The following is a 22,995-nucleotide window of genomic DNA, read 5'->3' as shown; positions in this document are numbered from 1 at the left end:
ATGACCATGTATTGTAAGACTTTTTAGGCTTTTTTTAATAAAAAAAAATTACCATGTATAGAAAATGTTTTTTTATTGAAAAAAAAAAAAAGACCATTACTGTAAGTTGGTTTTTTTTTTAATTAAAAAATGACCATGTATAGTAAGGCTTTTTTTTTTTACTTAAAAACATGACAATGTATACTAAAGCTTTTTTATTTGAAAAACTGATAATGAGGGTTTTTTAATTTTAAAAAATGGCCATGTATAGTAAGGCTTTTTTTTATTATTATAAAAAATGACCAGACTCAAAGTCCTCTTTCACCAATGGGTGGATCAGGGGCGTCATGATCACGTCTTACATCAATTTTAAATAGCTGCACTGAAGTTAACAAATGCGGTTTGATGCGCTACAAAGGGCTTTCCCTTAAGAAATTAATAATTATTGGCAGCTATGGAGCTAATAATGTTTAATATATTTTGAGTGGAATCGTATGATTGTTCATAATGAAAGCCACAGACAAATGCAGTAGGTTTAGGGACTGTACATTTTCGCAAATATATATATATGTCCACTGGAGGGCGACAAAGAGCAAAATAAAAGTGGAAATAATTTCATACATTTGGTCATGTAATATATAAAACTATTAACCATTTGGTTAAAATACATAAAACACTTAATCATATAATAATAAAATAATAGTAAAACACGTAATATACATAATGTTTTTCTGTATTACAAATATGTGCACGCATACGAAATTTCTGTCATTACAGAAAGAAAAATATGAAGACATCTTACAACACAAACAACTTTATTGTTGGATATTTTTCATTGTCTTCTGTTCAAAATTAACACAATTCCAACTAGATGTAAATATGTTATCAAAATATCCACCTTGTAACCAATTTAAAATATTTGTTACCTAGCATCTGAAACAGATGTTATATTTATAAAGCCAAGGGCAATATTAGGTACACTTACAAATCTAATCAGGTCCAAAATGCGTGCTGTATCAAAAATCAATCCTTTAGAAAGATAATAATGCCAGAGAGGTTACTATAATATATTAATATATAATATATGGTTAATATATATTTATTATTTCTATATATACATATATATATTACTGCGGTTGTATTTTTCAGTGGTAGGCAACTATGCTGCTTATAGCTCTTGTTTTTTGTTTTAATAAACTTTTAAATAATAATGTCAAATCAATGCAAATGTGAAATATAAATCAAAGCTATGTAATATATCATTTAAAAGGCAACTCTTTTAGTACACCTATTATATTGAACCTTTTTAGATTGAGTAGATATGCCTAATGAAGCCAGTACATCATCATTTCCCCTCATTTTTCCACTATCAAGTAAACATGCTAATTATCAAACCAAAACACAAAGAATATCGCATCAAAATCCATGCAATAATAATACTAATATGATACAAGCCTGTATCTTGTTTTTTTTCTCACACCACTCCAAGCCCTTTACATGTGCCACTTTGTATTGCACCACAAGATATGATATTGCATAGGATGTAAGCTGTAAAGCAGCTCCTCATTTGCCCAGCCATGATACTTGTGTGATACTTTGTGTGTGTGTGCGTGTGTGTGTGCATGCGTGTGTGTGTGAGCGCGCGCGTGCGTGTGCGTGCGTGTGCGCCCGTGTGCGTAGGACGTCTTCCTGCAAGCACAACGCCCTCTGCTGGTCGGACTCTGAGCACTGTGATCCACACAAGATTAAAGTGTTACAAAAAGAAAGAAACATTTGTGCTTGTAGCCTGCAGGAAAAATACAAACATACACATCTTAGCACTCCTGGTTATCACTGCAAGTGGAGGTGACGCCGGCCTTGGACAGGAAGAGCTTTCCACTGGGACACACGCACACTTCAAAAAGACCCTCTGCATTACCGGAAACTCCTCCTTGACTCTGGGGCAGATTGGTCATGCGCACTGTCTCGGCGTCCAGCACCAACTGGAGAGCAGAGGAGGACAGCAATAATGAACATATGTTGTTTTAGCGATCAGCGAACGGCGTGGGTGATGTTCGATTTTTTTTCCTGTGGGCGCGCGCCCCTACTGGAAAAATTCCTGGCTACGCCTCTGAATTTGGCTTAAAGGGAAGTGGTGTCGAACAAGACGTCAAACTCAAGGCCAGGGGGCCAAACCCGTCCCGACATATTAGTTTATATGGCCCGTGAAAGTGCATGGCTACAATCTGTAACCATTTTTTGAAATTGTCTTGTGTATTAAATAATAATGATTTTTTTTTCAGGTGCACATTGGTAATCTATGTCCCCTAATTTGCTACATACTAGTGGGACATGACATTTCTTTTATTGGGGCAGTTGTAACTGAGTCATATGAATTCTGCCCAGATACAAGAGACCAGTGGTCCTGGTATAAAAAAAAAAAACAACAACACTGTTTCCAACCTATAAGCTCCAGCACTCCCGCGACCCCCGTGGGGACTAAGCGGTTCAGAAAATGGATGGATGTTTCCAACCTCCAACCGTACATGTTGACAATTGACATGATAGTGAGAGAAGCGTGTTTTCCTTACCAGTCCCACGCTGGATTGCAGGATAACGTCCATATTGGAAGCCACTTCAATGTTCCCAGCCAAGGCTTTTAAATGAACTCCCTTTGGAGCGTCCATTGTGAGTGAACGAGTGGGAGATTCCAACCTGAGAATGAACAGAAAAACATTCCATTGTCTTGGAAGAGCAGCATCCATCAGTCATGGTGGGATTGGCTGGTAAACTGACAGGATGACAACAATATGGCAGGAGCCCTCACCTCAGGTCTTTGAAGAGCTCTGACTTGAGAAGGGGAACCTCCACTGAATGTTGGAACAGTGCTCCTTCAGGACCTGAGAGTGAATAAATAACACATGACAGATGATTCCGGAACACAGCACCGATTTCCATAATTTCCAATTCCAATGTTTTGGTTTTCATAGTAAATATTTTCACTAATGCTGTCCATCAATCATTTTTTTCCCACAGTGCCAAGTAGCTTCAATACCCCACGGTCCAAATTGCAGTATATGTGAGTGTCTGTGAACAATTGGAATGGAAGCACAACAACTCTTATTGTTTTGACTGTTCTTTTGCTTTGACGGACGAGCAAGAACTATGGTGGCCAATAACGGTTAAAAAAAAAACGGCTTGAAAAAAGTGGAAGAGCTCAGGGAGCTACACACTGATGTCATAACGTTCTTTTTGATGAGTGAACATAAATTCACATTCTCAAAATTAGTTTATGTAAATTAGAAGCCAGATGTTCCAATATTTTGCAAGACTGTATTATTCAAAGTGAGTTGCCGTGTCAGGCCTGAAGCCATGTGAGAAGAGGAGTGGAGATGACCTCCACTCAGCTTGACTCAAGCGATCAAGCAGATTTGAGCAGGAGACAAATGAAGGGCGACAGCAGAGTCAATGAAAGAACCACGATGTGAAGCTAAATGTTTCCTCGGGGTGCACAAGCTTTATCTGGGCTACTGTGCTGTGTGCAGTAAAGTGACCCCAGGCGTAATGCAGCTAGCGGCTGACAACCCCCTCAACATTAATCAAACAACCCCTTTGTGAGGTCACAGGCCCACAGCGGCATCAATACGCAGTGGAAAAAGAAGAAAAACTAATGGGGGGGGGGGAAATGATAATGACATCATGACAATGGGTGTGTGTTTCATCATTGCTTCAAACTTACCTTAATTTGTCTGCCCTTTTCCATTACATCATTTATTCATATATGTAAAATTCAATTTGTTTATGGGATGCTTTTTTTGTACCTGTGATACGCAGTTTGTCTGGTCCATTCACAGCCTGGTTGCCATCTGCAGAGAACAGCATGTTGTCGCTAGCGGAGCTGATGAGCATGTTTGGTGTATCTCCTTCAGTCTGCTTTGGACCTGCGGCAGCATTTATGACAATTCAAACTCATTTCATTAGTGTATGTGAACAGATACAGAAAATACAAGAACAAGTATTTGATCATTGTGCCATGGTATTATTGTCCATACATGAAAATACTGCAAAGTAAATATAAATTCAACAGTTATCGAGAGCCCAGTATTTTGTGTTTTGATCAGACAAACAAATACCAATACAACTCATTGTCTAATGAATGCTGTTTGTTAAAAGTGATTGTTTATTATGAATGTGTAAGAATGAATAAAAGTTGAGTTGAGTTTATTATGGGTGTGTTCACTCTCTCAGGTTCTTACCCACAGACATCCTCCCTGTGACATCACCATTTCCATCGCGGGCATTGAGGTAAACCTTTTCTGTATCCGAGTGTATAAGGAGTGGAGAGTCCTGGAATGAAAGGAAGTAGGCATCCTAACTAGTACGGAAAAATAGATATTCTGTAAATGTGCAACACAAATCCCATAAAGTGTGATACAATAACCACTGATGGTTACTTTGGCTTCCTAGTTGTACATGAAAGAATCACAGAGTTTAATGGTCAAATTGAAGTAGCTTCAACCTTTTTTTTAATCTAGCGTAGTACATTTGTTAAATACAGTTCAGGTGTATTTAAGTTTGAAGTTCATTTGCATGTAATCTTTTTGAATGATTTCTTTGTCAAATAGTTATGCAGGTTTAATTTTCATTTAACTTTTGTCTGCAATGCATTTTAATAGTGTCACTATGTAAGTACAGCTTTTTAATTGGCTAGCACTACCACAACATGTGTCCTCATTACCAACCTGTCTTGGCAATGACATTGAACCTATTGTCCTTAATACAAGCAAAATGTAGCCGATCTAATATACAATCCATGTTATATATTGTTGCTTTGTGTCATTTCTTATGGTAGTATTGGGCAACTGAATACATACTGACTCACCATGTAGTATTTGTTTTTGTTGTGTACTTTGCTTAGTGGATGGCCAAATTAATATTCAGGCATCCTACTATTACAGAATTTCAAGTTAGATTGTTGGAAGACCCTACATTTTTCTGAATGTGATGAGTTGTTTTTCTGTATAAGCCTATTGATTGGCTGGCAACCAATTCAGGGTTGTAGCCCATCTGCCACCCAAAGTCAAAGGACAAGCGCTACAGAAAACAGATGGCATGTTTGGCCCATGCTGAGGTGCCAAGTACTGTTATGCACACAACTTGAATAGGATGCAAATGAAATTTGACTTGTGTTCTGTGCTAAAAAGCTGTCAGATCCAGATGGAGCCTGAAATGTATAACATGCAAAAGCATTAAAAAGTGAGGGCACTCACTGACTCTAAATGTCAAATGCATAACAAATGTCTTGAGAAATGCTTCCATGAGCAAGAAAACCCATAACATGTTGCAGCAAAGTGTTCCCATGTGCTGCTCGTAGGCAGGCCGTAAACCACGTTTCCACCGCAAACATCCTTGAGGTTCATCGGAAGCTCACTGCAGGAGCACGCACGCTGCGGGAGACTTCAGGAGATTGGGCTCTATCCAAACTGCCTCGGAGCGCTTGGAAAAGACCGTTTTCAGAAAGCAAGGACTCACACTTTCCAACAATCATGCAGGGTGTGTGTGGGGGGTGGGGGGAGTTAAACACAGAGGGAATAATGACAACCTTGCTGGATGGCTTAATTAGCAGGGAGGGAAAAGAAAGCAGAGAAAGTTCACATACTTCTCTGGAGTGGATCTCCTCTGCGTAGAGGGGCAAGAGAAACTCGGATTCACCCTCGTCCAATTTCACGCCTTCCGAGTGGACTTGCAGGAGGCCCATTCCTTCCTGAGGTCACGCAGGACATGGATCATAAATACAGCACTTGATAATTGACAGCTCAGCAAGGATATACAGTACCACCACTAAGCGCTTACAGCAAAATAAAAACAGGTTGGCTCTAAAAATTCATAAATAGATCATATTTTGAAAAATAAATCTGGAAATAGATGAATCAATTGGTGCCAAACTGCAAGCACACTGAGGTAATTACTGATTTAATTTACATTGTACAGTGTTCCTCTACATATTTGCGATCTGCTCCTGTTGACTTCACACATTCATACAATTTTTGAGGGAATCTATCATCCATTATTGACTGAAAACTCACCATTTCACTATTTTAGTGCCTAAGTCCTGCCTAATGCAAAAGTATTTCATCTGGACCATGGTTAGGGCTTAAAGGGCTTAAACGCGAGCGGCACGTACCGAGTTGAACCACATGACCCTGAAGATCCAAATGGTGAGGGCCAGGTTGACCACCAGGATGATAATAAGCAGCAGCACAAACAGGTAGAGGCAGCGCTTCCGCCAGCCATAGATGCCGACCTTGTAGATGTGCTCGGGCACGGGCCTGGGCATGCCACTGCCCTCTGTGCTGCTCTCATACTGCTCACCCACCATCTGCAAGCTGCTGACCACAACAACTTCATCAGGATACTTGCTTGAACAGGATAATAACACAAGAGAAACACTGTACTGTATTCATGTACTGTACTACATTGCAGTACATGGAGCACATTTACAAGACATACAATCACAAACTATGACATAGTATGTACTGACAAGCTGTTCGAAATCAAAGAGGGTAAGGAAATACGAACAAACATTGAACGTGAAACACACGAGGAAAAATGTGACTTATTTGCTATTTTCACAAAGAGATAAAAAGCTGAAAAAGAGCTAAGAAGCTAAAAAAATCTTATTATGATGTAAGATGACCAAAAATACGAAATATAAATTGTTTAAACATATTATTGGTATAATATAATATAATATAATATAAAATAATATAATATAATATAATATAATATAATATAATATAATATAATATAATATAATATAATATAATATAATATAATATAATATAATATAATATAATATAATATAATATAATATAATATAATATAATATAATATAATATAATATAATATAATATAATGCAATGCAATGCAATGCAATGCAATACAATACAATACAATACAATACAATACAATACAATACAATAATTTTTTACCAAAAAACTTATTGAAAAAAATCCAAATGAAGGGAGAAAACTGATCATGCGAAATGACCATAAAGCAATCATTTTTACAATAAAAACAAAAAAAAGGGTTATATTTAATATGTAGTGGATTCCATTCCATTGTTCATAAAAGAGGCATGCATATGTGCTAGCTCTACATATCGAATTGGAAAGTGGTAAATCAGTAAACCCACATTTTCAAAGGGAAAAGGAAACGAAAGAAATTTGAGCATTCTGAATCGCATTAGTGTGCTCAGACACACCCAGTGCATATCTGACTCATAGTGCCAATGGAAAGCTTGACAGCTTTTCCAGCAGTTTCACACTAAAAAGCAAAGTAAAATGCACTTTATTAGAGAGCAGAGGCGGGCTCCTGAGTGCCATATCAAGCAAAGCACACACAACAAGCTGATGCGAAGGCAGATGGAGGTCCAGATGCATCAACACAGCCTGGCCTCCAGTCAGCACACTGTCAGCATTGCACACTGTGACAACAAGCGTCCTCGGGGACACATTTGCCTTCGACTCAAACCTATTGAAGCCAAGGACTGCACCAATGATGTTGTGTTGTTGTTTTTTTTACCATTAATCTGCATTGGGAAGCACAAGGAGACTGTACAGTAGAGACAGAAGCCATAAACTGAAGATAAATCAACCACAAAACAAAGCAAAAATGACAAGGATCATAAACAGCCAGGAAGAAGAACTATTATGGGAATAAAGTCACAATAGCATGAATATGAAATAAAATAGTAATAAAATAATATTATCCGTTTGAAAGAGAAAAAACATCCAAAAAGTTTCAATAATTGACAAAGAAAGAGTCATAATATTACAAACATTAAGTAAAAATTACGAATGAAGTTAAAATAAAATGTGTAATTGTAAGAATGGAGCTGTTATATTACACCTTTGGAAGCAAAATAAATAAAAAGTAAAGAAAATTAATATGAGACTTTAGGATAACGTATCATGATTGTATGAATGAGGTTATAATTATAATAATTATAATTAATTCTTGCAATATTCCAAATTTTGGGGTGTCATTAAGATTGATTTCTTGTAATAGTTAATATTAAGTCATACAGATGCATAAGTTGTATGATTGATTGACTGATTAATTGACTGGGGGTATAAAAGTTAAAATTGCACAAAAAAAGTTGCAAAGTTATGATAATAAAGGTGTCATTTTATGAGGGAGAAAAAGAGTTCTAAAATAAAGATGTGAAAAGACGGGAATATATCTTACATGGAGAAAAAATAGACTTATTATCTACAGTAATGTAAATAGATGAAATTATTGGTACAGTCGGTATTGATACAGGCCAACCTTTAAGAAACCATTACGACAATGAAAGCAGAGAAAATTAATGCTACCAGGAACTGTTTCTTTCAATAAGAAAAGCTCTCGTTCTGTTGGGAGTTGACAAATAATTCAAACGCATGTCTTTGGAGCCCATTTGCCGGGGCCTAATGTTGTGGCCAATGTTGCCTTCTAGGTTGAGTGCTGCTTCTTCATTAGCACATCCAAAGTGGAAAACAAAGTAGAGACGTAATTGTGCTCCAAGTTAATGACGCGACAATCAGGTCCACGTAAACGCGTCCATCAGTCCTAATGGAGTCGTTCATTACGATCTTAATGAAGGAAGACTCGATCCAGTTTCTTCCTCGCACACGCTCGGAACTTTACCTTAGCAACCAAACAAAAACACTTGCCGAGCAGCCTATGCTGTCGGGAATGCTGTCACTAGTAGTTGTATTAGGTTCATCTTGTTTTTTCTTTTTCAATTACTTCTCTGGTTCTTCTATATCAAACAAATTTGTTTTAGGTTCATTCTCTGATGAAGGCGGAAGATTCCACCGAAACATGTCAGGTAAATGAACCTAAAACAAATTTGTTTGATATAGAAGAACCAGAGAAGTAGCTGTCACTAGTGTTGGCTCGTAAGTGAACAGTTCGTTCAAAAGAACGATTTTTATTTCGGTGAACGAGAGTGAACGAATCACTTCCGAAAGTGATCGGTTCTTTTTTCAGTTCATATGACTTCAACCAGTAGGTGTCGGTAATGCTGGTGCCACCTCGCCGTAAAAGAAAACGAAGAAGATCACGTAACTTGAAACGAACTATTAACGAACGAGTCGTGAATTGCATTTCCCGTTCGCCTAGTGAACGGATCTGTTTGTGTTTGAATAAAAGGTTGAAAAAGATCTCATGGCACATTTAGGTATATACTTACACCTGGGATCGAACCAAGTTCTAATCGAGTAAGAGCCCGTATGACTAACCAGTCGGATATTTCGACTTTGGAGGCCTTGGCCGTCTGCACTGTTTTGTACTAGTAATGTGCATTCCAGGCTTTCACAAACTGAATCTTTAGAATCGGTTCACTCAAAAGATCTAAATGCAAACTTTACTGTATGCTCACACCTGGTAACGAACCAAGTTCTTACCGAGCAAGAGTCCGTGTCACTGACCAGCCAGCGAGTTGGACCTATCAACTCTTGGCCATCTGCACTCTTTTGTACTTGTGATGCGCATTCCAGTCCTTTTAAGTGAACTGGATCTTTAGAATCAGTTCACTCAAAAGATTTGTTCAAAAGAATCGTTCACCGAATCGTTAGCTACACTTTCTTATTCATTCATTCATTCATTCATTCATTCATTCATTCATTCATTCATTTTTTGACGTAAAACACATATTGTCATATAAAGCAGTTAACCAAATGTCTGATTTTTATGTTTTAATTGGCGAATATAAAAACAAGGAATAAAACACCAGACAAGTTTTAACATAAATGTTTCTTTTTAAAAAATATAAATAAATAAAAAAAATAAAAAATAAAAAAATAATATTAATAACAATAATAAAATATCCACGCCATATATATATATGGCCACGCCAGGAGACGCAACACTGACTGATCCGTTGATGCACGGGAAGGCAGTTCACCCATTAACTCGTTCGCGAACGGCACATAACTAGCCGTGACAATTTCAAGGAAATATTTTTCCTCGGTTCCGCGCTTTTAATTTGGAGCCTGCCGCCAAAGGAAGAGTGGTCAGATTGTTTAGGAAAGTGCATGTGGCATCATTAGTACGTGGGATCCCTCTATCGGTACGCAAAAGAATAACTTGATGACTCTATATTTTTTAGTACAGTTCAGTTGTATTTAACTTTTAAGGACAATTTATGTGTAGTTAGCCTTTTCCAGTTGATTGTTATCAATATTAATTCAGGTACATTTTATATAATTTTTTTCTTACATATGTGCATTTTTTTCTCATTTTAATTTGAATAGTTACTTCAGAAAAGTGTTTTATTTTTCTTCTTTTAAGCACATTGTTGGTATTCAAACTGTACATTGTGTTTCAGTGTCTTACTTTTTACTAGGAGTAAAACCTCCTTTTTGATCAATTAACATTTGGGCCAACTCCGTAACTGTATTTTATTGAAATTATTTGAGGTCTATTACCGTTTTTTTCCGTGTATAGTGCGCAAAATTTTACTAATTCATTGTCCTAAAATCCGGGGTGCGCATTATACATGGGTACAAAAGAAAAAAAAAAAAAAAAAAAAATTTTTAATTTTTTTTTTTTTTTTTTTAAGTCCCAATGATCGTCACACACGCAGGGAGGCAATGGGTCCCATTTTTATAGTCTTTGGTATGGTCTTAACTAGGCTGGATGTAATTTTTTTTGTTGGCGTTGATTTCTCCGACTGCCCATAAACGCACCACCGCGCTTCGTGCGCGCACGGGACAGCAAACGAGCAGGTGATCGAGCAAGCGTCTGATACGAGAGCATTGCGGTCGCATGGAGCGTGTTTGAAGTGAACAGCAGAGAAGAAAGGCAAAGTGTTGTGAAATAAAATGCACAGAACGGATGCGCAAGACACGTCAGCTATATAAAGAGCGAGAGTTGTTTTCTTCCTATTAGTTTCAATTCACAGTTTAATTAGCAGTTTCAATCAGCAAATAACAAAATGCGTATTACAGGTAATATTTTATTTCACAACACTTTGCCTTGTTCCTTTGGTCTCTGCTGTTCATCCTAAAACACAAAGGCGCTCTTTAAGCAATGCGACAGTGAGCGCCCGGCGCGCTGCACCAAATTAAGCTCCCTGCGCAGTGCGCACTGAGGTCCACTTAAATTTTAGAAAGTACATCAGGACTTTAAAAATATCTTCTAAATTTCAGCGACGGCTCTGTCACAATAATCGACCAGCCCGGTGCAGTTGGGCGGTCGGCGGCGCGCTACGGTTGAGCGTTCTCTCGCGCGCTCTCTCTCTCGCTCTCTCTCGCTCTCGCACACACGCAAACCGGATATCATACGGGGGCCGCCATTACAGATGTGCAGAACGGATGAGCAAGACACGTCAGCTATATAAAGAGCGAGAGTTCAGTTCTCTACCTAAATCCGTATTACAGGTAATATTTTATTTCACAACACTTTGCCTTGTTCCTTTCTTCTCTGCTGTTCACTTCAAACACGCTCCATGCGCACGGAGCGCGGTGGTGCGTTTACGGGCAGTCGGAGAAATCAACGCCAACAAAAAAAAATACATCCAGCCTAGTTAAGACCATACCAAAGACTATAAAAATGGGACCCATTGCCTCCCTGCGTGTGTGACGATCATTGGGACTTAAAAAAAAAAAAAAATAATTTTTTTTTTTTAAAAAAATTCATAAAAATTGGGTGCGTATTATACATGGGTACAAGCTTTTTTCCAGCATCAGCATGCCATTTTTAGGGGTGCGTACTATACATGGGGGCGCACTATACACGGAAAAAAACGGTACTTTATTCTTGTAACAATACCGTTTTTTTTTTAAATAGTCTTTTGTAAAATTGCTATTGTAAATTTACCACATAATGTGAAATGCTGTAAAGCCTGGACCCAACGTTATGACTGTATTCTTTAACTGGAACCAATAATGAATGAAAAAGTCCTGAAAGTATAACTATCCGCTCATGAAGTGGACTTCCCGTCTTTCACTGCTGGCTTACCTTCTATAAATAGAGGACTCTGTGCTGTATTGGAAGTATATTTTAGAAAAGGCACTACAGAACACATACACGCACACACACTTGAGTGGTTTGGCTCATGGGCACATTAAATAATCAAGTGAAAATATAACTCACGCTGACATTGTGTTTGTTCAAGTTATTTTAGTATTGCTGCCCTTGTATGGTAACACTGTTAACTGTGCCATCAGAGGTCAGCGTGAGGCGTGGAGGTGTCAAAAAAAGAGGTCAAATGTCACACGAGAGACTTTAGTGACACGCATGAGTTTGGAAAAGGAAAACAACAAGAGTACTCACCGCGTTTGTGGCGAGGTTTGCGAGGTTCCGGTGTTTAAATGAAGCTCGTCAGTGGAGCAGCGGTGGAGCTCCTCACACACGTCTGACAGCCGCTCAACAACTGCCGTCCATAAATCCGCTTATGCGCCGCGCCTGACACCAGACGGCGCTCCCGCTGCCCCGCGGAGCAACTCTTCATCTCACTCTGCTTTGCACTGGAATACGTATATGAGAGAGCGAGAGAGAGAGAGAGATGGAATGAGGAAGGGAGGGATGTGGTCAGTCCACATATGTTACACAACCAATCGTTTTTTCTGTCACAGATCGGTTTGCACATAATAAAATGTTTAAAATGTCATTAGACTGTTCATTTAGTCAAGTCTAATGGAAAAGTAGTGCTTTGGCATCATCTTGTCAAATCTGCAGCTGGAGTCACTAACATGCTGTATGTGGGCAACAGGTTGTCAGAGCCTGTTTTAAATTAAATAAATCAAATAATGTTCTAATGTAAAATTCTAAATAGATCAGCAATGGTGGGACATTGTGATTTCCGGGGACCATTTGAACATGTAAACTCCTTCACTTGAGTGCCGGTATTTACTTTTCTTGGGAATCGTATTTTTCGCCCCCAACTTGAGTGGCTGACTCGAGAGAAAGCAGTTGGCATCTTGGTTTATTGAGATCTTGCTGTCGTGTAAGGCGGGGGCGCATTAATGACAATAGAATTAGAGAAACCAGACATTTTCCCCATCCCCAATTTTCTTAATTATTATTAGCGTAGTAGCTGGCCACAAATTAAATTTTTGGCAAATGTTCCTCTCCTTAAAGTCTCAGACTTGCTATTTCCTTGCAAAATAACAGTTGGACAGGCATGCATCATAATTGTTATTGAGGTCTGACTGTACGTATGTGGTATGTGACAGATTAGCACTCAAATGTGAACTTTTGTGGCCATATTTAATCTTTATATCCGTTTCCATTCATACACTTATGTTCATCATGGCTTTCTCAATAAGATGCTTCGCAAGTATTTTAAACAGTAGTTGTGTATAAAATTACAAAAATGCTACTTTTTGGTAACAAAACATGTTCTTTATCTTGTCTTGCAATTTGTTCATCTTTATTATCAAAATTAGTACCATGCTATTAAAGCCATCATTATTGGACCTTAAAAACCATCATGAGTCTACTCTGGAATTTCTAACGAGAGCAACGTTTTAACTATTGCGATGGCAACTCCTCACCTGCAAGCTCATGTTTATCAAATAGAAATTTACTTCATATAAAATTAAAATATAATTAAAATAAATTATTTTAAATATATAAATAAAAATTAATAGATAAAATATTGATAATAACTTAGATATCAACAAAGGCTTGAATATAATGAAGACCTTTTTTTCTCATTTGGTGATACAGTTTATCAATATCTTATAGTGTTTCACTGCCTGTGGCTTTAAAAGGATAGCAGAGAATGGAACTCCAAAGAGGCACCCTGTTAGAAATGACCCAACGTGAACTAAAAACAAGACCACTGGATGTCCCCTGTGTGCCATAGTAGGATAGCATTACAAAGTAAGAAACATTTAGCGAGTGGAGATGGTCTGAGTGAGAAGATCAGAATGCTTCCTTGGCGCATGACCACGAGAGAATTCTAACAGCCATGAAACGTTCTTGTTTGCAGTATTGAGCGTGATTTTCCATCCATCCAAATAAAAGAGTCAAAACTTTGTCTTTGCGTTTTATTTAACTTCCATTACAAAGGAAACGCGAGAACCTGAAAAAGAGAACAATGACAGATGAGAGGAAGCTCTAGAAGGAAAACATTTGGGCATCCTTTTTATAGATGTTACCGGATTATGCTTTCTCAGCAGCTGCCTCCTCATCTCCGCCCTTGGTGTTACGCGTGTAGATGAGCTGGGCTCTGTGCTTAGACACGAGTTTGATCATGCCTGTAAAAACACAGCGCGCACACGCATTTAAACTCTTTAGCTTCATTTAGATGTTTCGAGTATGTAGAGCATGTGAGCATCAATTTCAACTGTCACCTACAAATGTATCCTGAGCAAATGCGAGTGCAAAAGGACTCCGGCAAAGTTTAAGTAGTAGGACAGCCAATAAAGTGCTCTTTTAAAAATTTGACATTTCGCTACATTTTTGTGGAAAACGAGACAGTGATCATTACCCTGAATCCAATTTTTAGTTTTAATGACTACAATAAAAACGGAATGTAACAATCTAATCGTACCTACACTGTTCTCAGCACTGAGGGGGGTGCACATTCACAATTTGTAAACAAAAAAAAGCTTGGAGGCGCTAGATCCCCCATGGTTTAACAAGCATACACATTCTTAAGACGTCTTACTGTGGAACAGTCCAAGTTGAAAGTTCCTAAATTTCGAGTTCCTCCACAACTTAGATTAAGTTAAATTTCACGCCACACAAATTTTGTAAGAATGCCCTCTGTGACATCAGTTCCCATCATTAAACCTAAACGTCTTTACTTGTAGTTCTATGATATTTAAAAAAAAGCTTACACTTTTAAACAAGTTTTAGTTAAATTTGAGAAATACCAGTTTCAACAATGATGCAATTTGTAGAAAATAATAAATTATGAATGGGAATTTTCCTTGCAAAATTTTAAATTGTAGGCTGGCCAGCACATCTGAATAGATGGTCACATTTTGAGTTACTACTGTTTTAGATGTTCGTTGCTGCTCCTTTGGCCTTTCAAATTTTCAGCTGAAATTAAAATAAATAAATAATAATAATCACATGGTAAGTTTACCTTTAGCAAGCAGTTCCTGTAGGGCGTTCCTGGCCAAGGAGCCACGGATCTTCAGCCTCTCTGACACAACGGCAGGTGTGATAAGCTTGTAGTTGGGAACTTCTTTGTACAGCTTTTCGTAGGTGGCCTTGTCGAAGAGGATCAGGTTGTTCAGCTTGTCCCTCACTTTTCCTTTGGACCACTTCTGCTCAAACACACCAAACATATTAAGTCTTAGCAGGATAAACAATAAAACATAACTTCACAATGAGTCAATACCTTTTTCTTGGCTTTGCCTCCAGACTTGTTAACTGGGTCTTTGTCCTTCTTGGACTTTCCAGTGTCCTTTTTCTTGTCAGTCTTGGGAGGCTGAAAAGGGAGGAAGGTCAGTTAAACCCATCACATGTCAACATTTGTCAGGTTTGCTATATGCAATGATGTCGAGTATTTAATTATGCAAAACACAAACTTGTTTGGTTTTAATAAATCACTCAAAATACAGCGTGAAATTGACAATGTGGCATTAAGTTGCTGATTGAGGCGAACGCAGAATGTAGCCCATCACCGGTATGGCAAGGCCTTTTTGGTATTCCCTGGAGCATTAAAACACTCAAAACATAGAGTAAGCGAAAAGTTTACATTTTCATCAACTAATAGATCAATTTATGGTCATGACAATTACGAGTACAGGATTCATTATTGAGGCAATTGCATTGCTAGGCTACCTCGCTCACGAGCACTACAAAAGCGTGGCAGTGTTAGCATGTAAGCTAAGTAGCGTGTGCTGACTTTGTTAGAACGTTTGCTTTCGTTTTACTAAGAAGGCATTAATAACACCGTTTTTGCAGTATATTCCGACTGTTCATATGTCAGCGGAAGGCATAGATGCGTGTGATTTTGTTCACGTTATCTCGTAAAAGTGCTTGCTAGCCATCCTCACCATGTTTCCTCGTCAAGATGTCGGAGCGAAAGGAAGTAGGCCCGTGCGAAACGCTCTTTGGCAACCCGTATATGCGGAAGTGGAGGAGGGGATTATGGGAATTTGAGTTATTTTTGTGAGCCCGGTTTTCCCAATACTGAAGACCAATAATTATCAGCACAAGAACCACGTTTTCTAATAATCATCATACTAAAAATAAACCATGGTGAAAAATAAAAAGTAAAATAAATAAGTTAAAAAATAGCCACCATGACGTTTTACCGTCACGTGACCGCTGCTGTCAGACGCCGCAAAAATGGTGATCTTCAGCGTGTATGTAGTCAACAAGGCTGGAGGTTTAATTTATCAATATGACAACTATGTGCCGAGAGCGGAGGCCGAAAAGACGTTGAGTTACCCTTTAGATTTGGTGCTTAAGCATCACGACGAGAAAGTGGTCGTGTCGTTTGGGCAAAGGGACGGAATCAAAGGTAATGCCATTAGCATTCAGTTAGCCCATACAGTCCAATGTATTTTAGTAAACGTGGGTTTGAATTTGAATCTAAATTACGGAATCAGCGATATGCCACTGTTATATTTCACTGAACAATGGCGTAAAATACAGTGCATTATATTACTAATAAATATGGCAAAGCTCAAACCTATGCTATTACACCCAGAAACAAAACATTGTTGATTTGTCGTCTGTCCATTTGGTCTAATTCCATTTCTTTCCGCTCCTAGTGGGCCATGCAGTGCTCTCCATTAATGGGATTGATGTGATGGGAAAGAGTACAGCAGATGGGAAGGACATTCTGGAATACTTAAAAGATCCGTCCAACTATCCGGTGTCAATTCGATTCGGAAGGGCTCGACTCAGCTCCAATGAGAAACTCATGCTGGCCTCTATGTTCCATTCGTAAGTCACGCTCATTCATGATGATTGGCAACATTCATTATTGACTCACACGTTAACGTTTCCAAGTCTTTGCCAGGTTGTTTGCTATTGGATCACAGCTGTCTCCAGAAGTTGGAAGTTCAGGGATTGAGATGCTGGAAACGGACGTGTTCAAACTCCATTGTTTCCAGACTCTTACAGGTGGCGCATGAATCTGTTATCCTACCAGTTAAAAAAAAAAAAACTGTCAGATAACCTTCTGTATAAAACTGAACTTCTGTATCCTCTCAGGAATAAAATTCATAGTGCTGGCGGACCCGCGACAAGCCGGCATTGATGCTCTTCTGAGAAAAATATATGAGATTTATGCAGACTTTGCACTAAAGAATCCATTCTACTCACTGGAAATGCCTATCAGGTACACTTGGCCATCTTTAACCTTTTTGTGGAAATACAACCTGGAAAAATGTTTGTATGCGTTGTGAGTGTATATGTTCACAGTGTTTCAATTTTGTGTTTTCAGGTGTGAACTATTTGATCAGAACTTAAAAGGTGCACTGGAGGTTGCAGAGAAGGCTGGTAACTTTGGAGCTGGATCATGAAGCAGAAAATAATCAAACATTATTTTTTTGTTGGTTTATAAATTGTTGTTTAATGTGTCCAATTAAGGATACAATGACTACACTGTACATACATTTTTTGGGTAAATTTTATTAAACTCAATATTTCAACTGTCCACAATTATTTATTCAAGTCTTGATTTTTTATTTTATAAAAAGTTGAAAATATTAAGACTAGTTTCTGTTATTAAAATAATTAGCTGCTTGAGTCGACTCCTCTCTGGTAGGAACTCCAAAGTTGAAGTTAAGATAAATGTATAGTTAAATTGAGAGTGTAGCAGTTTTTTGGATAAAAGCATGTCCCAGCTTCATCCCCAGCTTCATTTTGCATGCTGAAAATAACACGGCGAGTATAAAAATGTGTTTAAAAAACAGGGTAATACAACGAAGGCTTCATAGTTATCTTTTTGAGGGAAATTAGCATGTCTTAGTCTGATTTCTTTGATACGTGACCCATCTTAGAGCGGATGTTACGCAGCAGGAAGAAGCAGACAGCTGTGATGCCGCAGAAAATCTCTGCAATCCAGAAGGCCGTTTCCCAGCCATGATGTTTGGCAATGGTGCTGAATGGAAGCCCAGAGAGGAAGCCACCGACTAAGGAAGAAATAATCGTTGCTTGCCGGTTGTTTCTTATCAAAAGCATTTCAAACCGAAACATTCATGTTTTGTTGTGGAGAGTTAACAAATTGTACGATGCTTTGTGCACATTTGGATAAGTTGTTCTAGCAGTCATAAAATCAAATATAACTAAAGCCACAAAGGAGAACAGATGCTGAATAATGAATAAAAATGTTAAGCGTAAATGGGTTTGTTTGTTAGCTAGTAGGCAACTTCTGGTTAATAGAAGATAAAGAACAGTCAGGCGGTGCCAATCCAATTCAAAGTGTTGGATTTTTCGAATGGTACTATATTGACTGTAATTAAAGGAAAAAAAACATATAGATACAATTTAGCCAAATAAAAACCATAACAGATTGGTACAAAATTGTTGATCTAAAATAGGGGGCTCCTTCATGAACCATTCCACTTCTAAGTTTTGTGAAAATTACATTTGTATTTGTGCAAACCTGCTGTGTCCGATTTAGTTATACAGTAGCTGTATTGACTGCCATGAATAAGGGTCATTATATAAAAAAATGACAGCCTAACAGTATGTAAATACAATAGTGCTAAACTTACTGTTAGCCATGAGGGCCACAATAGCATGTGATGTTCCACAGTAGTTGGACGGAGCGCTCTCATTGGCGATCACACCAAACAAGGCTATCGGCCCATAGGAAGAGAAACCAAAAACAGCACCCAAAAAGAGTATCCACACCTTCCAAATGCAAAGAGACATGAATTCCAGCCAATTACACTCATGATCTCACACAATATCTGATGTGTCGTCAATTACCTTCGGGCTGTCTGGAGTGACTGTGACTCTAAACAGGTACATGGACACGAACATGCCTGCCATCATAAGGATCAGGACATAATGGCGAGGATTGCCGTACATTTTTATGCCTTGCTGTAAGGAGAAGGGAGATTTGGTCCAGAAGGTGAGTTTACGGTAAATGTGGCAGGTTTGAGAAAAAAAATAATAATAATTGTGCCTGTGCCTACACTCATATAGAAGACTAACTCCTCAAACCAGCAGCAATGTTTGCAATATCTCAGTGATGTGGATTGCAAAAGCAACATACTACTGTTATGAACCATCAAATTCACATTCCATAGCACTTTTCCTCTTTAGGGTTACACCTGAGCTGGTGCCAAATTATAGAAAATGAAATTATGGGTCGATTTCAATCTGATGCAAAACAATCAAATATCTGCATCACTTTAAATGGCAAACTGAATACATTTCGTACATTTGGTGCAGTTATGTAAACTGCTACAGGAGGAGGACTGAAGGATTTAGGCAACCAATTAGAAAAGAATCATTTGATATTTGTGTACAAAATCAAACAAATAATAGGACAGAAATTCAAAACTGTTTGGGCTGTGTTTCTTGCTAACTCACTTTGGCCACAGCTTTGTCAGAGAAATAACCTGCTGCCAGGCTGCCTATAAGGCCTCCCAACTCCAGCGCACTCATGTATGAGCTACCTATGAAGAAGAAAGCAGGGAATCAACACAACCAACACATGGACGGTGAACATGCCGTACTTACATAACCTATCCATTTGGTCTTCAATGCTAGTGTCCCTATATAGCGTAGAGTGTCACTTATCATCAATATTGCATACCCATTAGCGTAGACTGTCCTTTGTCCTGAATGAGAAACAGCTGTCCCCAGTCGGTGCAGGCTGTCTTCACTCCAAAAACCACCAGATAGGACACGGAAAGGAGCCACAGGTAAGGTGAGAGCAGGAACTCAGACAGGGTGCTCTCATTGCTCGAAGACTCTGAAGGAGACAAAGGGTGGATTAGACAGAAATTAATGCAAGCAAGGTATAATAATGTACATTGAATCAAATTAGTGGCAGCACGGTGTCGCACTGGATGACATGTCTGTCTCAAAGTTAGGAAGTTACGGGTTCAATTCCACCTCCGGCCCTCCCTGTGTGGAGTTTGCATGTTTTCCCCGTGGCTGCGTGGGTTTTCTCCGGGCACTCCAGTTTCCTCCCACATCCCCAAAACATGCTTGGTAGGCCGAATGAGCACTCCAGGTATGAGTGCGAGTGCGGATGTTTGCTTTTCTTTCTGTGTGCCCTGCAATTGGTTGGCAACCAGTTTAGGGTGTTCTACTGCCCGATGACTGCTGGGATAAGTTGCAGCACACCCGCGACTGTGGGGACAAGTGGTGTAGAAAATGAATCAAGAAGACGAATCTAATCCCCCTCATATGAGGGGAATGTGAAGACCTGAGGGCTATGCAGGGTACAAAGTCTGCAGAAGAGTCAACCTTTAGTCGCAAGAGGCACATGCAGTGCGAAAAAAGACATGAATAAATCAAGGGCTCTACAGCTGAGTTCAACCAATACTTCCTGGAAGGTTGCCCAAAATGTCACTCAATGCATAGACATGAAAACAAGGTTTCACAAGGGAGTATCTTTTTTTTCCAAATAAAAAAAAAAAATTGTGTCTTCTTTTGTGTGTGCTAACTCCCGGTCATTCGAAGTCGTGTAATGGAAGTGTTAACGAGTCAGTAAACTCACCCCCTTTGCTCTTCTTGTCCGCCACTTCAACATTAGGTAACCCCACATCCTTGGGTTCATTTTTGATGACCAACAGGCAAACAAAGGAGAGTACGACACAGATCATTCCGGACATGCACAGGATGGTCCTCCAGCTGTAACTCTGGGCCAGCACTGAGGCGATAATCGGGCCCAAGCTGCCGGCCAGATTCATGCTGCATGACAGGATTGCCCACCATGTTCCAAACTGAGAGGGCTCGAACCACTAAGAGGAAAGATGAAATGCTGTCAATGTCATTCATGTGATGGACTCAATTGAAGTCACTTTTCTGCCTTTCTTCCCATGCTGCTGTTGGCTGTCCTGTCCGGTTTCTACTTTGAGAATATGGCTTTCTTTGTCTTCCACTTACTGCAGTTGCTCGTGAAATAGTTACTTTTCAGGGTTTAGATTGACCACAATTACCTAGTATAACAAATTGGAAAAAAATGCACAAACGTCAATTTCATTGAATGATTCAGAGATTATAGGTCCCAATCTAATTAGAGCCAATCAAAAAGATGCAGATGAAGCAGCTTTTAGAATAATGTTGTTGGAGGAATAATTTTAATTCACCAATTTAACTGGGGGTGTTGAGATTTAAATGGTCAAAATGCATACACAAAAAGGAAAACTTTTATATTGTAGTTGCATTTAGAAATGCAAAAGCAAATTCTATGATGTGCGGATAATGTATTGCTATGCTACCTTGCGCAGCACCCTGCCACAGGGAGGCCAGCCGAAGCCCTGGCCCAAGCCGTTGAGGAACCATAGGGCAGAGAATACGGCCACAGTGGATGACCAGGAAAAGACAACATTGATGCCTCCCACCAAAAACAATCCAATGGAGAAAAGCCAGCGGGCACTGATCTGGTCTGAAAGGACTCCACTGATGAACTTACTGATAGCATAGGCCAAAGACTGACTGCTGGTTATCATGCCTGAGCAAGCAGAATACACAAACAACACAAAGTTGCAATACATGAACAGAACATGATGTAGCTGTAGTTCAAAATAAAAGGAATAAATCAAATGTGACATGATCAAGCATACCCAGATCATCCTTGTCCAGTTCAATTTCCTGCATCAGCGAAGGCATCACAAAAGAGAATGTTTTTCTGTTGAAGTAGTAAAGTGTGTAGCCAACAAACATGGCCAAAAATATAGTGCACCTATAGTAGCCATAATTTGCTCTACCCATGATGTAAAAAACAAACAAACAAACCAAAAAAAGGTATTTATATAAATATATTTGAAAAGAGAATTCAGAGAGGAGATCAGCAGACGGTGCCTGCCGGTGAACTTTGCTTCAGGATCGACGTAGCAGCAGCTGCTGGTTGCAACTAGGGGCTGTTTGCAATCTGTACAAGTTAATGGTCAACTCTCAAACACCACAAATGATTTAATCTGACCTCTTGGGCGGGTATTATAGGTCCGGTATGTTGTATGTTATGAAAAAAGAATCCTGAAAACAATATTGTCACTGTTTTGCAAAATTATCCCGATTTAACAATGTCCTTGATCGATGTTGCGGTTTGCTCAACCGGGGATGTTAACTTGGACTAATGACGTTAATAATTTACTTTCACTTTTCTTTAAAATTGTTATTTAAAATACCATATAGCAATTTTTTTTTAAATTCAAACTGCTAAATCAAACGGGATTCTATCCCCACTATTTTCATATTAGTGTGCATCGATTTGAACAATATTTTTTCTCAATGAATTCTCGAGGCCATGACGTTTTCGCATCACGTGAGCCAATCGCCGCCGCTTATTTGTCGACACTCAGCGAAGCGTGATTGCAACTGGGCAACCTTTACCGCTAAACGCACAGAATTATAGAAAACTCTCGTAAATATCAGTTTATGTAACAAAAAACAACACATGCATTTTAACATAGCTTCGAATACGTCGTTAGCAATTAAAAGCGGCCGGTAACATATGCTAGGTTGCAATATTACAACGAGCCAATGTGGACGTTATTGTATTTTATTTAACTCAATGATACGATATTCGTGAATAACGCTACAACATAAAGCTTCGATTTTTATCTTTCAGTTTACTCATCCATCCGTTTTCACTTTTGGTGTAAGACCGCCCCTTCTTCGGGGTTTTTCTTCTTTACTTTCCTATCTAAAAGGAGTGCCGAACGCTCGGGTACACTTGCGCCTCCTACCGATTCTTTGTGGCACAAGACAGACATTCTCCAAAAACGACAAAATAAAAAGTTTTGAAACAAACAAACAAACATCGTTTGGAATTAGAAATATTTTTGACTCTTGGATTTATTTTTTTCCAAAATATCCAAGAAAAATTATAAACACCTTCTTCCTTGCTGTATTATCATGTTTCTATAGAAACAACACAAC

At 38.8% G+C, this 22,995-nt stretch overlaps 4 protein-coding genes across 5 annotated transcripts; 1 reads left to right on the top strand and 3 right to left on the bottom strand.

Annotated features, from left to right (window-relative positions):
* Positions 1–777: 777 nt before the first annotated feature.
* Positions 778–12,486, bottom strand: sgcg (sarcoglycan, gamma). Of its 2 annotated transcripts, XM_061281048.1 has the most exons (10): positions 12,283–12,486; positions 7,492–7,549; positions 6,143–6,344; positions 5,618–5,722; positions 4,215–4,305; positions 3,780–3,899; positions 2,786–2,858; positions 2,550–2,673; positions 1,789–1,961; positions 778–1,707 (listed from the first exon to the last, which is right to left on the bottom strand). In XM_061281048.1, the coding sequence occupies exons 3-9, from the start codon at positions 6,335–6,337 to the stop codon at positions 1,794–1,796; spliced, it is 876 nt and encodes a 291-aa protein (XP_061137032.1). In that variant the 5' UTR covers positions 6,338–6,344; positions 7,492–7,549; positions 12,283–12,486; the 3' UTR covers positions 778–1,707; positions 1,789–1,793. The 2 variants fall into 2 exon arrangements, with proteins under 2 accessions (XP_061137032.1, XP_061137031.1); XM_061281047.1 differs by lacking the exon at positions 7,492–7,549.
* A 1,503-nt stretch (positions 12,487–13,989) lies between these two features.
* rps25 (ribosomal protein S25) lies at positions 13,990–16,051 on the bottom strand. The gene is made up of 5 exons (XM_061281049.1): positions 15,969–16,051; positions 15,308–15,397; positions 15,050–15,233; positions 14,115–14,213; positions 13,990–14,038 (listed from the first exon to the last, which is right to left on the bottom strand). The coding sequence occupies exons 1-4, from the start codon at positions 15,969–15,971 to the stop codon at positions 14,119–14,121; spliced, it is 372 nt and encodes a 123-aa protein (XP_061137033.1). The 5' UTR covers positions 15,972–16,051; the 3' UTR covers positions 13,990–14,038; positions 14,115–14,118.
* Positions 16,052–16,224: 173 nt separating this feature from the next.
* trappc4 (trafficking protein particle complex subunit 4) lies at positions 16,225–17,586 on the top strand. The gene is made up of 5 exons (XM_061281667.1): positions 16,225–16,438; positions 16,692–16,866; positions 16,943–17,046; positions 17,137–17,263; positions 17,369–17,586. Exons 1-5 carry the CDS (start codon positions 16,264–16,266, stop codon positions 17,445–17,447), a joined length of 660 nt encoding a protein of 219 aa, XP_061137651.1. The 5' UTR covers positions 16,225–16,263; the 3' UTR covers positions 17,448–17,586.
* A 175-nt stretch (positions 17,587–17,761) lies between these two features.
* slc37a4a (solute carrier family 37 member 4a) lies at positions 17,762–22,734 on the bottom strand. The gene is made up of 8 exons (XM_061281666.1): positions 21,678–22,734; positions 21,333–21,565; positions 20,609–20,852; positions 19,697–19,855; positions 19,471–19,556; positions 18,862–18,975; positions 18,645–18,783; positions 17,762–18,059 (listed from the first exon to the last, which is right to left on the bottom strand). Exons 1-8 carry the CDS (start codon positions 21,823–21,825, stop codon positions 17,893–17,895), a joined length of 1,290 nt encoding a protein of 429 aa, XP_061137650.1. The 5' UTR covers positions 21,826–22,734; the 3' UTR covers positions 17,762–17,892.
* Between the last annotated feature and the right edge of the window lie 261 nt (positions 22,735–22,995).

This window comes from Syngnathus typhle, linkage group LG6 (genome assembly GCF_033458585.1).
Source record: "Syngnathus typhle isolate RoL2023-S1 ecotype Sweden linkage group LG6, RoL_Styp_1.0, whole genome shotgun sequence".
Taxonomy (NCBI): Eukaryota; Metazoa; Chordata; class Actinopteri; order Syngnathiformes; family Syngnathidae; genus Syngnathus; species Syngnathus typhle.
This window is presented reverse-complemented; position numbering and strand designations above follow the sequence as displayed.

Excerpts from the sequence above, each read along its gene's own strand:
- trappc4 (XM_061281667.1), top strand. The coding sequence starts at position 16,264 with ATGGTGATCTTCAGCGTGTATGTAGTCAACAAGGCTGGAGGTTTAATT. Across the intron at positions 16,439-16,691 it reads GCAAAGGGACGGAATCAAAG|TGGGCCATGCAGTGCTCTCC; the intron begins GTAATGCCATTA and ends TTCCGCTCCTAG. Across the intron at positions 16,867-16,942 it reads CTGGCCTCTATGTTCCATTC|GTTGTTTGCTATTGGATCAC; the intron begins GTAAGTCACGCT and ends AGTCTTTGCCAG.
- sgcg (XM_061281048.1), bottom strand. The coding sequence starts at position 6,337 with ATGGTGGGTGAGCAGTATGAGAGCAGCACAGAGGGCAGTGGCATGCCC. Across the intron at positions 5,723-6,142 it reads GGGTCATGTGGTTCAACTCG|GAAGGAATGGGCCTCCTGCA; the intron begins GTACGTGCCGCT and ends GCGTGACCTCAG. Across the intron at positions 1,962-2,549 it reads TGCAATCCAGCGTGGGACTG|TTGGTGCTGGACGCCGAGAC; the intron begins GTAAGGAAAACA and ends TCTGCTCTCCAG.
- rps25 (XM_061281049.1), bottom strand. Across the intron at positions 15,234-15,307 it reads GAGGCAAAGCCAAGAAAAAG|AAGTGGTCCAAAGGAAAAGT; the intron begins GTATTGACTCAT and ends GTGTTTGAGCAG. Across the intron at positions 14,214-15,049 it reads ACAGGAACTGCTTGCTAAAG|GCATGATCAAACTCGTGTCT; the intron begins GTAAACTTACCA and ends GTGTTTTTACAG.
- slc37a4a (XM_061281666.1), bottom strand. The coding sequence starts at position 21,825 with ATGGGTAGAGCAAATTATGGCTACTATAGGTGCACTATATTTTTGGCC. Across the intron at positions 19,856-20,608 it reads GGACAAGAAGAGCAAAGGGG|AGTCTTCGAGCAATGAGAGC; the intron begins GTGAGTTTACTG and ends TGTCTCCTTCAG. Across the intron at positions 19,557-19,696 it reads AGGACAGTCTACGCTAATGG|GTAGCTCATACATGAGTGCG; the intron begins GTATGCAATATT and ends TCTTCTTCATAG.